The 16,882-nt window shown below is 41.3% G+C and overlaps 1 protein-coding gene across 2 annotated transcripts in view; it reads left to right on the forward strand.

The window, feature by feature from the left end:
* LOC120931422 (dual oxidase maturation factor 1-like) overlaps positions 1–16,497 on the forward strand; it is a 67,484-nt gene extending 50,987 nt beyond the window's left edge. For both annotated transcript variants that reach the window (XM_040342843.1, XM_040342842.1), the window contains 3 exons: positions 833–1,046; positions 2,712–2,926; positions 15,356–16,497. In XM_040342843.1, the coding sequence (XP_040198777.1) occupies positions 833–1,046; positions 2,712–2,926; positions 15,356–15,531 (605 nt within the window). In that variant the 3' untranslated portion in view covers positions 15,532–16,497. The remainder of the gene's footprint in view (positions 1–832; positions 1,047–2,711; positions 2,927–15,355) is intronic.
* The last annotated feature ends 385 nt before the right edge of the window (positions 16,498–16,882 follow it).

The raw sequence follows: 16,882 nt of genomic DNA on the forward strand, positions 1-16,882 counted from the left end.
TAGCAAAGCAGCCCCAAGGGTTGTGCCAGTGGAATCGAACTTCCCCTTTATAGTGCCATCGTACGTGTTGAACGTCACCGCATTTGAGAACGATGAGATTTTGTCTTGACAGTGTGTACGCAAAGAAAGCTTGACAAGATTCTCGACAAGCCTAACAAGGAACTCGTCGAGGAAAACGATGTTTCATTTACGACGAGTTCCTCGGTCATGTGTACGAGGCCACTGACTAAGATCTTAAGCAAGGTGAATGATTGCCTTGCAATCCCAAATAGATTTGCACATATACATAGTTCTCCAATATATTAAAATAGACACCTTGGATGCATCTTTTTTTGCATTCCCAGTAGATATGCTTCTTCTTGTACCCCAACCAATCAAAACGTGAAACATTTAGGTTGTGATGAGAACGAGGTTTCTAATGCCACTTCAGTGGTTGGGGCCATAATATGGTACTATTTGAATGTAGTGTAATTTTAGTTATACCAACTGTAGATCTGACCTCTTTTAGAGTTATATTGTAGAACAAAGTGCTATCTATTTGGATGGTTGGTTGGTTGTTTCTTACAAACTGTATGATGAATGGAGGGTTGTGGAAATAATCTGTAATGCCACATGTTCTGTAAATTAATTCAATGCAGGTTAGGCACTGACTGAATCGGATCAATAATATTACCTTTTTAACTCATATGTGTCTTTAATTAAGAGGATTACCTAGCAACCCTGTACGAGTACATAAAAATCAAGAGACCTGAAATTTGTTGCGTACATTCAACCATTATGAGAAATTCCAGACATTTTCTAAAGGTCTGTATTTGTTTCTTGTTTTTTTCAGGGGATCCTATTCATCAATTTAATGAAACAATCGACTACAATGAGAGATTTTCTTGGGAGACCAGGATCCAATATGACACAGACTATCAAGAAGGATTGGAGAGGGGTCTTCCTAATCCCATATTATATGTGGCTGAAAAGTTTATCAGCATTAGCCCTTGTAGACTTCACCAGCAATATTGTGCATCCTCGTATTATGCATCAGCACTAATGTGGTAAGATGGTTTATCCTGAATGCCAACCAGGCACATACTGGTCCACAAAACATTGCTACAAGCAGATTAAAGTATATGTTTTGACAAAAAAACTTTTAATGCAATCAAGGCACAAAAACTTGGAATTAAGCAAGTTCAGCTAAACTAGAACCAAACTGTACTCATTGAACTTCATTGGAAAATCAACTAGTTTGTTCAGATATTCAGGTTGCTATGCAGTCATACATCCATGTACACACATGTGGAATTGTAATACAACCATTTCACAACAATTTATCCATACTCTTATTTATTAGCTTTAGCCCCATTTTCAGTGACCACTTGAAGCCCAAGAGAACCAAGTGAGCACACTTTTTTTTCTAGTACTCATAAAAGCTCCATGTGGTTTTCTAACCAGTTTGATGAACTGGCCCATGAGTGTCGCAGAAGCAGTTATGGTTGGTACAGGGACAAGGGAGGCATCTGGATGATGCACAAGTTATTTCCATCCATCACTTCTTATTAGGAATTGACAAACACATGTCAAATTATCTTGAGAACCCAAAATTCCCCAAATCCAGACACAGGAAGCAACCAAAAACATAAATATTCAAGCTGTCACTAGTCACAACTTACAATCTTGTGAAAAACTTTGCCCTGACACCTCCAGCCAACACACTCTGTGCTCAAGCCAGGGCCGATCCGCCCTATAGGCTCACTATGCAAGCCGCTTAGGGCCCCGCAAACCTGCGGAGGGCCCCCCAAATTACTAGAGGCCCCGCCTGGTGAGAGGTGATTTTGGGCCCCTCACTCTGCTTCTCAACTCGCTGGCTGCATGGGAGAAGAGGTAAGAAGTCAGCACCCCCCGCTTTTCACTTTAATGTAAGATGTCATTTCTGAAAGCAGAACACCCCCTCCTCAACGTTTTTTCCCTGACGAGATTCTGGCCTGTGTGTACGAGGCCACACAGTCAATAGCAATGCACAGAGAGCAGTCTCACCTGGAGGCAGCAACAAACCAAAACCCTAGACTTAAGCCTCGTATACACGCTCGGTTTACTCTGCAAGAACCAGCAAGAAAACTGCTGGCAGAGCTTTCTTGCCGAGTAAACCGAGCGTGTGTACGAGGCTTTCAGGTTTCTTGACAAGAAAACTTCCCAGAATCTAGACGAGAAAAAAAGAGAACCTGTTCTCTATTTTCTCGTTGTGAGATTCTCTGCAGTGTTTTCCTGCCGAGAAACCTGAGAGTGTGTATACTTAACTGTCGCCGTGGAAATCTGTGCATGCTTGAAATGACTTTGACGCATGCGCGGTAGCTTCCTAGACATAGGTAGGGTGTAGCAAGATGGCGGCGACGGCATCGAATGTGGGGAGTGCATGCTTGTCATAGTCGATGTGTTCCATTCAAAAGAACGCGGTTCTTTTGAAAGGAGTGTCTGTACACTTGGGCGGCATGAGATTCTTGCCAAGAATCTCATCAGGAAAAACAACATTTTTTTCCTGACGAGATTCTGGCCCGTGTGTACAGGGCTTGACACTGAAAGTCTTTGGCTAAAAGCTGAATCTGAACATGCACTTTATCTGTGGTAGAAATACTTGGTTATAAATCAAGTTTGGCAATGATTCAACACTTTTTCTGAAGAAACAATTATATTTACTGTGTTCCTATATATGTTATTTCTTTCAGGTGTGCATTTTGTGCATGGATTCTCAGCAATGTCCTTTTCTGTGTTCCAGTCCCTCTGTATGGAATTTATATGATGTTTGCAACTGCAGTATGTATAATATTCTCGCTCATATCATTTGCAACAGTTAGACAGGTACCTATATGCAACATCCATTTTGGAACTTCTATTCTGCAGACAAGATTTGGATTTTCTTTTTGGATAAGTTTTGCCACAGGTAAATTGTTTATTAACTGTATTTACCTATTGTTTAACCTTAACTTCAGGCAATATATATATTGTAACCTGGGGGCAGCTCTGTAATAACCGCCAGCCAGTTTTTTAAAAGCAACCAGTTCACTTATTTTAATCACGACTAAGCAAAACGACAGCTTACTTCAGCCAAAAGTAAATAAACAGTCCAAAATCCAAGTATTGATAATTGCACAGCAGGCTAACACGTTAGTCTTCATTCCCCTACAGGAATTAGGCTCCTTCAGAGTAAAGGCCCATACACACATCACGAAAATCGTAAGTAAAATTTCGTCCGATGAATGATCTGCTGCTTTTCGGATCATTATGCTGCGTACACAGGGTCGGAATTTCCGACAACAAATGTTCGATGTGAGTTTGTTGCCGGAAAATCCGACCGTGTGTATGCTCCATCGGACATTTGCTGTCGGAATTTACGACAACAAACGTTTGAAAGCTGGTTGTCAATTTTTTCGACAACAAAAGTTCTTGTCGGAAATTCCGATCGTGTGTAGCCAATTCCGACGCACAAAATTCCACACATGCTCTGAATCAAGTACGAGGCAGAAGTTTTTTTCTACTCAGGAAAACTATGGGGTGTTCCTCCCCTTTGACCTCTTGGGACAGAACGGCTCCCAAGCCTTCCCTGGAGGCATCTGTTTGCACAACAAATTTTCCTGAGAAGTCAGGAGCGACCAGCACTGGGTACTGACACAATGCTGTTTTAAGCTCCTGGAAAGCCTTTTCAGACTTATCATTCCATTTCACCATAACTGACTTTTTACCCATTGTCAGGTCTGTGAGAGGTGCAGCAATAGTGGCGAAGTTGAGGACAAACCTGCGGTAGTACCCCACGATGTCCAAAAAGGCTTGCACCTGTTTCTTCGTGACTGGGCGGGGCCAGATCTGGATAGCCTCTACATTGTTCATCTGTGTCTTCACCAACCCTCTACCTACAATGTACCCCAAGTGCTTGGTCTCTTCCATAGCAATGACACACTTTTCTGGGTTCACAATAAATCCTTCATTCTTCAGTCGAACCTTTACATGGTTCTGTGGCAATATCATGTTCAATAACCCTGGTAAAACCGGCAGTCCTGAGAACTTCTCTCTATTCCTCTATAAGAACTCCATTACCTGCTGCGTTTGTGGCTTGGATAGGGAGGTGGAAACTGGGACAGAGTTCTCTCCTTCCAGGGGCTTAGAATTAACCTCAGCCAGGGCAACTTCCTGCTCACGGTCCTTCCAAGGCTTCAGGAAAGTGAGGTTTTCCATTAATTGGACTTCTGATATTTTTGGCATCCATTGTGCTGTATTTGGAGGGACATTGCTTTTTTAGAGGGCTGGGATACATGTTTTTGCCATAGAAAGCAAATGTCTCAGAAATTAGATTTTATATTTTTCTATCGAAAGAGGGATGTCAAAAAGCAGGAAGGCAGTTGGATTATCTCTAAGTGACACATCAATCATTTATTCTATTGTTTCTGAAACCATTTCCCAGAAATTCTTTATTTCTGAACATTCCCAAAAAATGTGTATCATAGTGCCAACAGTTCCTTGACAACACCAACAGAGATTAGATACCTGTGGATATATACAATTCAATACTTCTGGGGTTCTATACCACCTACTCAAAATCTTAGAACTTCCTTCTTGATACCTAGTTGCTATTGACACCTTGGGCTAGATTCAGATAGCCCGGCGTAATTTTCTGCGGGCGTAACGTATCTCAGTACGTATTCATAAAGAACTTGCGCCCTAAGTTACGGCGGCGTATCGTATGTGGTCTGGCGTAAGCCCGCCTAATTCAAATGTGGATGATGTGGGCGTGTTTTATATAAATTAATTGTGACCCCACGTATTTGACGTTTTTTACGAACGGCGCATAAGCCGTTCGTGAAAGATTCCCAGTGCGCATGCTCGAAATTACGCCGCAAATCATCAATGCTTTAGACGTGAACGTAACTTACGTACAGCCCTATTCGCGAACGACTTACGCAAACAACGTACAATTTTCAAATTTCGACGCAGGAACGTGTGTACAGCGCACCTGAGACGATCCCACTTGTCCCACTCCTCCCTCTCCTTTGCATGAGCGGTGATGTGCTGTAATAGCGGAGGTGGCGGCGGCGGTATTAGCTGTCCAAGCGGCAGTACGAGCAACTGTATGAGCGGCTCCCCCTGTCATCCAATGGGGTTTCTCAGGGTTTTTTTTGCTCTTCCAGATGGACTCCTATATGGACCGCTACACTCTTAGCGCCATCGGAGCCTGCTCACTCCATCATGCAGCTGCCACTCCCCCCAGAAAACGGAAGTCCCGTTTGTTAATGGATAGAAGGGGGGGAGGTTTTGGGACTTTAAATGTCCCGTTTGTTAATTTCTTCACTGAGCTTCAGGCAGGTTTAATCCCCATATATTTAAATTCCCTTGAAAGTACATGCAGATAGGGGGGGTCAAGAGGTCAAGAAGTCTAGTATACACCCAGTGAATTTTCAGCTCCGGTGTACCTTAGGAGCCGGGCATTGTGTACTAAAAGTTCCTAGAGGTGATAAGCTACTTTAAATGCAGTCATACAGATCAGTCAGGCAGTCCATTAAAAACCTCCTATATCATTTAATCCTCCTCTTGTGTTAGCTTTCTGTTACTATCCATGATGTTAACGGGTCGGTTTTGACCCGTGTCTTAAATCAGCCATAAAATACCCTCTGAACAATTATTTATCATCCAATTTGTTTCTTACCTCTTGGTTACCTTGTTAGGCTTCTTTTCCTTGAAAAGATTGGTTTTAATATTGTTGGTGTGACCCCTTAGACCTTTCTTTTGATAGCATACCTCTCATTTTCAAATTTTAAAAATTGTAAAATAAACCTCAATAGAATATTATAAATTGGCCCTATGTTTCTTTACTTTATTTAGAGAAGCAGACAAGCAGGCAAAGAGATAGGCCCCTCCTTAACTACAGCTCACAGGGTTGAGAGGTGATTGACTGTCAGTGTTACTAAGCAGAGAGAGTGTTTATGATTTCAGTTTTGGCACTTATTAGTGTCCTATAATCCTATATTATAACTGGGTCAGAATTGACCCTAACACCATAAACATCTTAATTTTCACCACAGTATTTTATAATTTAGTGAAATGGATTCTTTTTCTATTACATTGTTTAAATAGAGGTTCCTGACACAGTAAAAAAATCTTGATGCAATAACCAAAATGTATGTGATACTTATAGACATTCAAAACCTGAAAACGGTTCGGTTCTGACCTTACCACAAGAGGAGGGTTAAGAGATTATTTGTCCTTCTTCAAGAGCTAGGCTGCACCTTTTATTTTTGCTGTAATTAGGCAAAAATGCATAGATGGACGTATATGTTATTATTCGTCTTACCCACGATCTCAATCCTTCATGGCTCTCCCCTCTGCCTCCTTTCTCGGTCCTGCCGCTTAACAATGGGGTTCCACGCCTGTGAAAATCTGCTGTCCCCCGACCGCTGCAGGAGACCTTCACCACGAGTCCCGGGAACTCCACTTCCCAGGTGTCCCAATCAGTCTCGGCATCATATGCGATGTCACGTGGTTCACCAGAGGCTGTCCTATCTTCGTCTCCTGGTGACGAGCTCCAGCCTCCGTCTTACCCCTTTGCTCAGGTCGCGGCTTCTCCTCCCCTCACCACACTCGGTGCTAGTTTTATTCTGATATTGAGAAACAAGGTTTAGTATATATACACTCATATTTATTACATTCATTGACAGCTCATGAACATTTAAAGGGAGGGAGGGGGAGGGAGAGGGTAGAGAGTAATACAGACATGGGCATTTAGGTGTAACGATAGACAGTGTGTGCAGAGATAAATAAACCCTATAGTCAAGGGACTAAGAAGGGATGGGGGGGAGGAGGGGGGAGGGGGCAAGGGAAAAGGGAGAAAAGGAGAAATTTCTCAGGTTTCAGTGAACTGCTGGAGGTTCATTTCAGTGTTAAGGGACTTCAAAATATATATCTACCACTATTCTTTTTGTAGTTGGATACGGTTGAAGTCTCCCCTTCTTGGTGGTAATTTGAGGACATAAATCCCCTTTACCTTAAGGCCATCTGTTTTCCCTTATGATTTAAAAAGAGTAAACACAGTTGATTGATAATAAATGGCTTCAGCCAAGCACTATCCATAAGTGAAAGAATTTTTTTTGTGTTATCATTCATATTCTCTGAAAAATGGCCAAGAAAACATAAATTCTGCCAGGGTATGTAAACTTATGAGCACAATTGTATATAGATCAAAAAAGGGGAGGGTGAATGTTGACTCAACACATGTCCCAGTTGTAGCTTCGTCAGGGTTTCCCACTTTTACAGTAGGAAATATCATCTGAGCTGATTGAAACCCTGCAGGACCTGGTACAGAGTGAAGTATGGCTGTGGATGAAAAGGGGAAAAATGCCCATGCTTTCAACCTGGTAGGCCACAAGGCTTCTAAGACCAGGCTGCAATAGGCCAGAGATGTCTAGCGGCTATAACTAGCCTTCGAAGTATGCTGAATGTTTCACACATCCAACAGATGTCCTGAGAGCACAGCATCCCCGTCTATAACTGGTGCATGTCAAGGAGCTGTAGCTGGAAACATGAGAGGCAGCAGCATTGATTGCATACCAAGGGCCAGATTCACGTAGGGGAGCGGCGGCGTAACGTATCGTAGATACGTTACACCGCCGCAAGTTTTCATCGCAAGTGCCTGATTCACCAAGCACTTGCGATGAAAACCTACACCGGCGGCCTCCGGCGCAAGGCGGGCCAATTCAAATGGGCGTGTGCCATTCAAATTAGGCGTGCTCCCGCACCGGACCTACTGCGCATGCTCAGTTTCGTAATTCCCGTCGTGCTTTGCGCGCCGTGACGTCATTTTTTCGAACGGCGACGCGCGTAGCGTAATTCCGTATTCCCGGACGGCTTACGCAAACGACGTTCATTTTTAAATTTCGACGTGGGAACGACGGCCATACTTTATACAGCAATACGATTGATGTGTAAAGTTAAGCACCAAAAACGATGACTAACTTTGCGACGGGAAACTAGACTAGCGGCAACGTAGCGAACGCGAAAATCCGTCGTGAATCGCCGTAACTCCTAATTTGCATACCCGACGCTGGTTTACGACGCGAACTCCCCCCAGCGGCGGCCGCGGTACTGCATCCTAAGATAAAACAATTACACCTGTCGGATCTTCTGGCTATCTATGCGTAACTGATTCTATGAATCAGTCGCATAGATAGTCTGAGTGATACGACGTCGTATCAGGAGATACAACGTCGTATCTTGTCTGTGAATCTGGTCCCTTATTCTTTCATAGGTAAACTTACAGATAATAAAGAAGGAAATTTACATTTTTGCAGAAGCCCAATAAGGAATGATTCGTTATCAAATGTAATATTCTTTTGGAGCTCACATCTCCTAAAGAGTTCCTGTTACCAGACTATTCATTTCAGCAAAAGTCTTCTCATAAGATTATATATGCATTTAACATTTATGTTTGTTATTTACCTGTTAATGCCGCACTTGTGTAGACATTCAAATACCCTTACTCTGAAGCTGTGCGCTGCCATCCTGGATCAGCAGCCTAATAGACTTAGAGCTGTAACTCATGACACTATGTAGTACAATGTATTCACCTGCGCTCTTCCCCCAGCTGCTACCAAAAGAGGAGGAGGGCATTCAAGGTGGGAGGGTGCAGTACTAGGGAATTGACTTTTCGTAGAGCAATTCAATTCTGTAGCAATTTAAAGGGTACATTACAAGTAAAAAGAAATTTATGGAAAAGAAAAAACTGCAAATAGGTATTTAACTAGTTCTTTTCCAACCTATTAGAAAATGACGGCCGGACAGGCTTTCCATCAATCATAAGATGTCCTCTAGGATCGCACGGGGATGCAGACACAGTCTGTGACTGATCAGAGTACTGGCTCCCTGCCCGTACCATGTGACCACTGTAACCAATCAGAGCAGGTCACATGACAATTGTAAACAATGGATGGCTTCCTTTCATGCTGGCTACAAAAAGTGTTTACAAGCTGTGATACTTGCCAAAGGGGGCAGTACAAGATATTAACTCTGCAGGGTGCCCAAAGTTTTGCAGACGCCATTTTTTTGTTTTCTGTAATTTTGAAAGTGTAAATGATGGAAATAAAATCAAACTTTTTTTGACATATTAAAAGAATGTCTAATCTGTAATTTGATGCCTTTTGGAGATCTTTCCTTGGCTTTGTTATGCACATTAATACAAATTTTTACCTAGGGTGCCCAAACTTTCGATCCCCACTGTGTATATATATATATATATATATATATATATATATATATATATATATATATATATATATATATATATATATGTATATATATATATATATATTGTGACATGGTACTTGATTCTAGGTATGTCAGTGAGAGGTTGGAAAGGTCAGCTTTCCCTGTCTTGGAAAGGGTTAAGCCTGGCCCAACAGGTAAACCTCCTCTCTCTCCCTATTAATTAGCCTACACCTGATAGAGACGGGGCAGAGTGAGAGCTCAGTGTGAGATCCAGGCTGCGCTGGATGGACAGACTGGAGGCTGTCTGTATATCTGAGGAATAAGGTCTGTCAGAACCAATTGTTTATATCGAACTGTCGTTTTGTTTGTATTATTTTTTTGGATGCAATAAAGCCGTATTTATTGCTATTTTTGTGACTTTTGCTACGCTGCATTTATCGCTATTTCTGCCAAAAACCAAGCAACTTTGCCACAAGTGGTGTCAGAAGTGGGATGTTCGTTGTTGGACCGGCCAATTTACAGTTACAGTGGCCTTAAAGGTACAGGACCCAGAAAATGGAAGATATTGTAAAAGCCCTGTTACACGCTGCCTCTGTGCTGCAAGAGACTAATAGACAGGTAGCTGAGGCCAACAGGCTCCTGGCTTTGCAGGTTGAAGTTTTAACTAAAGCACAAAAAAATAATACAAACAAAAAGGCCTACTCCAATTTAGGAGGCTAACTAAACAGTAGTATCCCTTACTACGTCTTACTGGGGCGGCTATTCCGGCCTCCAGTATAAACAAACAAAACGACAGTTTGATATAAACAATTGGTTCTGACAGACCTTATTCCTCAGATATACAGACAGCCTCCAGTCTGTCCATCCAGCACAGCCTGGATCTCACACTGAGCTCTCACTCTGCCCCGTCTCTATCAGGTGTAGGCTAATTAATAGGGAGAGAGAGGAGGTTTACCTGTTGGACCAGGCTTAACCCTTTCCAAGACAGGGAAAGTTGACCTTTCCAACCTCTCACTGACATACCTAGAATCAAGTACCCTGTCACATATATATATATATATATATATATATATATATATATATATACCGTATTTGCCGGCATATAAGACGACTGGGCGTATAAGACGACCCCCTAATTTTCCAGCCAAAATGTTGGTTATGGGATATACTCACCGTATAAGACAACCCCCTTCCTACTAGCCATGCCTCGCCTCATGGTGCCACCATTACAGGCCAGACTGTGCCACTACATGCCAGACTGTGCCCCATTACATGCCAGACTGTGCCCCATTACATGCCAGACTGTGCCCCATTACATGCCAGACGGTGCCCCATTACATGCCAGACTATGCCCCATTAAATGCCAGACTGTGCCCCATTACATGCCAGACTGTGCCCCATTACATGCCAGACTGTGCTCCATTACATGCCAGACTGTGCCCCATTACATGCCAGACTCGCTGTGCCCTTACCTTATCCTAAGACATGCAGAATCGCGGCCGTACTGTACGTTTTTTCAAAAGTCGCGCCTCCTACGTCTTCTGTTCCGTGATAGGCGGAACAGTTAGCTTCCCAGGAGGCACTGTGTTCAGTGTTCACCTATCACGGAGGCCCTCTCGTCCGAGGACGAGAGGACCTCGGTGATAGGCAGACACTAAACACAGGACGAGAGGGCCTCCGTGATAGGCGGACACTGAACACAGTGCCTCCTGGGAAGCTGAGTGTTCCGCCTATCATGGAACAGAAGACATAGGAGGCGCGGCTTTTGAAAAAACGTACGGCCGCGATTCTGCATGTCTTAAGATAAGGTAAGGATGTTAGGTTACCGGCGTATAAGACGACCCCCGACTTTTAAGAAGATTTTAAGGGGTTAGAAAGTCGTCTTATACGCCGGAACATACGGTATATATATGCCAAAGTTTGTGGACTTTCCTGCAGACCATATAATATACACTGATTTGGGTTATTTTCACCAAAGAAATGCAGCAGAATACACGTTGGCCTAAATTTATTAAGAACAATTATTTATTTGCTAAACGTCATAATTCAAGGGTAAGAAAAACTAATTATTTTTTTAATCAATATTTTTTTATTTATTTAGCAAAAATAAAAAACCCAGTGGCAATTAAATATTGCCAAAAGAAAGCTCTAGTTGTATAAACAAAATGTAGTTTGGTTACAGTGTTGCATGACCGCGCAATTGTCAAAATGGGACAGTACTGAAAGCTGAAAATTGGCCTGGGCAGTAAGGGGGTAAAAATGGCCGGTATTGAAGTTGCTAAAATACATGACTTTTTTTTGTACTTCTATCTGTACTTTTTAGGTAGGTAACAGGGTCTGTTTAATATTTTGTGAGATTAGTGACAGATATCCTAACATTCTGCAGGAGCTTTACATTTTCCATAGATATACATTAAATACTGCATCTATGAATTGAATCTAAATATATTTCAAACATTCTATAGCAGCTTTCTGTGTTAATAGTCAAAAGTCATTACATACAATAATATTGTTTCTACTAAACGTATTTGAACTTTACAGCTACAGTACATACCGTCTTGTTCTACTAAAGTCCTTGTATCAACAATGTTAAGAGTAAGAATGTTAAACATTAATGAAGATGAAATTCAAAACATATATTGGTGACATATTTATCTTGGGTAGTGTAAAGAATTAATTTCACACACAAAGCAGTTTTAAGAGCTGTTAGTAGATTTACTCATCAGTCTCCCTATCCCACTGAAAAAACAAATGCCAACACAATGAACATGGATACAATTTCAAATGAAAACGAGAACACTTAGAATAAAGTAAGAGGGCCAAGAACTAGTTTTTATGCTAATTTTGTTTCCAGCCAGGCTTAAATATTGACTCTGTAGGGTAAACTAAACACAGTGGTGCCAAAATGACCTATTTACATACAAGTATAGGCTAGGCAAATTCCTCCATATTATTAAACACTCACAAGTAAAAATATGATTTGGTTGTGCAGAAAGAGATTGGTAGAGTGCTATCATATTATTTGAGGGATTGAGTAAAGAGGGCCTTTAAAAGAGAAGCATGGAATTTGTATTTATTTTTTATTTTAGAATCATACTTACCTAGGTGGATGAGCATTAGTCCAATGCTGCATCTGTCCCCCACTGGCTCTAATACTGAGAACCAAGTGATCAAACACTGCTGATCGCTAAGTTCTCAGTGATCTGTGAGAGGAGTGTTAATGACTGTCAGTTACCGCCGTCTGCTCTGCCCCCCGTGCTAACAGGAGTGCCGGCTGTGGAGGGGGCAAGCTGAGGCACTCAGCGACTCATTGAGAGGCTGAGCCAGGTGCTGGTCCAGGGTTGTGGGCAGATATTGACCATATTGTCACAATGTTTCCTCAGCCTGAACCGGCTATGTGATGTCAGTCAACAGCGGGATTCAGTCAGCCGTCTGCTGAAAACAGGGGGTCCCAGGATTGCAGAACAAACTGAGCTCCTGTGATCCACTACAGAACTACAGCCAAGTGAGACCCAAAACTTTATTCAAAATTAAAGTGTCTCTAAGCCCAAAAACAAAGATGTAGTGTAATCTAGCATCCCAAACCTTAGATCCGGTGGCTACATACTGCTTTTTTTTTTCACCTGGTGATCTGGCCAGTAAAACACTTTATCTTAGGGTTGCTCCATTATCTATGGAGGAGCAATGGAAACACCCTTGGACAGGAGCCCTCTCTGGAAAGGGTAGTGTTAGATGGACAAGTAAATTTATAAGGACTTTACAAAAGTTAATAACAAATTAACGTCAACAGTGCCTTGAAAAAATATCCACACTCCTTGAAATTTTCCATATTTTGTCATATTACAACCAAAAACATAAATGTTTTTTTTTTTTTTTTGTGATAGACCAACACAAAGCAGCACAGAATTGTGAAGTGAAAGGAAAATATTAAATGGTTTTCCAGTTTTGTATACAAATAAATATGTGAAAAGTGTGGTGTGCATTTGTATTCAGCCCCCTTTACTCTGATAACCCTAAAACCTAGTGGAACCAATTGCCTTCAGAAGTCACCCAATTAGTCCACCTGTGTGTAATTTAATCTCAGTATAAATACAACTGTTCTGTTAAGCCCTCAGAGATTTGTTAGAGAACCTTAGTAAACAAACAGTATCATGAAGGCCAAGGAACACACCAGACAGGTCAGGGATAAAGTTGTGGAGAAGTTTAAAGCAGGGTTAGGTTATAAAAAAAATATCCCAAGCTTTGAACATCTCATGGAGCACAGTTAAATACATCATCAAAAAAAATGGAGTGAGTATGGCAGAACTGCAAAACTACCAAGACATGGTTGTCCACCTAAACTGACAGGCCGGCCAAGTAGAGCATTAATCAGAGAAGCAGCCAATTTTTTTTTTTTTTAAGTTTGCCTTTGATAAACAGCTGAGCAAATATGTGACAAGGAAAATTGACACCCTTTTATTCTCCAGGGCTTCTGATTTCAGAAGGCAATTGGTTCCACTAGGTTTTAGTTAGGGGTATCAGAATAAAGGGTGCTGAATACAAAGACACATCACAATTTTCACATATTTGTAAAAAATTGGAAATTATTTATCATTTTCCTTACACTTCACAATTATGTGCCACTTTGTGTTGGTCTATCAAATAAAATCCCAATAAAATGCATTTACGGGTTAGGTTGTAACATGACACATTTTGGAAAATTTCAAGGGGTATGAATATTTTTCAAGGCATTGTAGGCGTTAATTTGTTATTCACTTTTGTAAAGTCCTTATAAATTAACTTTCCAGACAGGGCTTTCACCAGGTGAAAATAAAAAATAAAAGCAGTATGTAGCCACCAGATCTAAGGTTTGGGATGGTGGAATATACTACATCTTTGTTTTGGGGTTTAGAGACACTTTCATTTTGAAGACAATTTTGGAGGGCCTCTGCTAGATTTTTATCTCCCCAATTGGGGAGGCTTTCTCCTTATTATTTGTCAGGACTGGAAATGAAGGGGCATATTTCTAATGGGGACACAGACAAAGCAAAATCATTTTAATAGAGTAATGAATGGTTAGAACAACTGACAATGCTTTTATTGCTGACTGTACATTCCTGTCCCGGTGACAACCTCTTCTCTTTATTTCTTGTTTGGACATCACAGGGAGAGAAAAAAAATCTTCTCAGTGGGGTCAAAGGCAGAAATAAAAACAGATTTCAGGCCCCTTTCACATGGGCGCCTCCGCTAAATGGAATCTGCTTGCTCAACTGGGAATCTCTTTGCTGATCCCCACTGAGCAAGCCAATGACAGGTCCATGTCCCCTTCTGCTATGTGCTCTATGGGGCAATCGGATGGAAACAGACCGCCTGTTTCCACCCAATGTCATCCAATCTGATCCACAGGACGTGTGGGGAATAGGACCACCATCCATCTGTTTTTGGCGGACAGGATCAGATCGGATGGCGGCAGCGTCATATGTCCGCTGACATCCCCTGGCCCCATAGAAGAGACTGGAGGGTCCGATCATATCCACCTGAAAAACTGACAGGCGACCTGATTGGACAGCCTGTGTGAAAGGGTATAGAAAAAACCCAATCCAAGGAATGAGCAAAGGTCGGACTTTGAGGCAAGCGGAAGTATATAAAATATTTTATTTATTACAAAAATGGAAAAATACTTTTACACAATAGCAATGGTATAATAGAGAATGAATAAATACAATCAAAATAAAACCATCTAGATTAGAAAATCATGGGTAGTGGTTAAATCCTTTGAAGTCTCCTACGCGTTTCACCGTGGGGCTTCTTTAGGACGAGACACATTTTTTGCTAATATGTAGATATTGTTTCATAATCTGATGCATCGCGGTAGGTGCATCCATCCAAAACACTCCGAGCATATAAGGAGTATGCACAGATATTGTGGGATTATTTAAATATCACTTTTAATGGTACCAAAGATGGTCATTATAGTAACGTGGCGTACGTGTATGCCCCAGGGTCGAACTCTTTTCAAAAGTAAAAAAAAATGACTACTGTAGAAGTAGGCTCTATATTTCCCAGTGACTCCAGATGATTATTTATTAACCTGATATTTTGTAAGGTCCTTTTACATTTACACATTATTTTTCTCTTATTTCAGGTATGCTTTGTCTGTTTATTAGCTTTACCCTCTTGACAGTACACATAAAGAGCCCAGCTTTCCTTCGCCGTTTATTCAGTGGACGCGATAATGAGGAAGTTTGCCCCAAGCCTGAAAATGAAGAAAGTGGTGTTGTGATTGACAATGAAACAGTTACTATGATCACCCAGTTGTAATCAATCAGCTGCTTTCCAAGACTTACATATCTACCGGATGGACTTCTGTTTCAAGTTGATGGATTAAAATTTTGGTTTGCAATTTGAGTTTCTCAGTAATTCAGAGTGTTGGGGTAAATCAGAATGTTTGAATAACTGAGACATATTGCAAATGTTATTGGAAACCAACAGTCTACAGAAAGGGGTTGCAGAAGTAACAACCCCCATTGAGTTCATAGACCATTTTGGACTCGGCTCTGACTCTGAATGAACAACAGTTGTCTCTTCAGCCCTCACAGTATTTTTGGAAGAATCTTCACAATTCCTAAACTTCTAGATTATTTTTATTGTGTGAGATATTTTCATGTATAGTATTTGTTTTTAAAAATGAATAGTTGTTTTTGGACCTGGTTTACATTCACCAGTAAATTTTAAAGGATACTAATCCTCCATCAGGCAACTTGTTATGCCTTGCTCACAGTTCATTAATCATACCATATCACTGTGTGGCCTGTGTTTAATGGGGACAAAAGCAACTATATTTTAAAAAGTCCATATATTCTAAATGAACACATTTCAAATTTACTTTTTTTTATTAGCATTACCTTGTTTTTAATTTAACTGACTTGTGAATATTTGGAAAGATTAACATTTTGTTGTTTATTGTGATGCATTCGATGGGGTAATTGCCAATAAAGGCAAGGTGAACATTTACTTAAAGCGTTTTTTTACCCCCTTTACATTTTTACCTACAGGTAAGCCTATAATAAGGCTTTAGGTAAAATGAATATCTCCTAAACCTACACGGTTTAGGATATATTCACCCTGCATGCAGCCGCTGATGTCAGCGGCGCATGCACAGTGAAGGTCCGGAGAAGGTCAGGCGTATCATGTCGGAACTTAGCAGAATGGAGGACTCCCACACGCATGCACGGGAGTGACATCATCGTGGCTCCAGCTACTCACAGTGATGGAGCCCTTGAAAAAGTAAAATTTTGGATTTCACCTGGGTTTCATGGCACTGGTTGTTTTGAGAAATATTTTCGTGGAGTTTCCCCCTATGGTCCAAAAATGGCCATTTTTATTTCCTCAGAGAGTGAGTGGGTGGTTCATATTACTTCTAATAATCAGAACTATGAACACTATGAAATTTCTGCAGACAACCCTGAGCCCCAATTTGTAGTAATGAGATTTTTTTCCAAAAGAAAATCCCAAATACTGGATACCCCTGCAACCCAGGGAAATCCATGGCACAGATCTAGCCCACATGGCGTTTTAGTTGTGAAACTTTTTTTTGCTCTCTCATCCTCCTGAAGAAGCAGGACAACCCACCCATAGAGGAGAAAAAGGATCCTTATAATGGTTCCAGCAA

The sequence above is a fragment of the Rana temporaria genome, chromosome 3 (assembly GCF_905171775.1).
Source record: "Rana temporaria chromosome 3, aRanTem1.1, whole genome shotgun sequence".
Taxonomy (NCBI): Eukaryota; Metazoa; Chordata; class Amphibia; order Anura; family Ranidae; genus Rana; species Rana temporaria.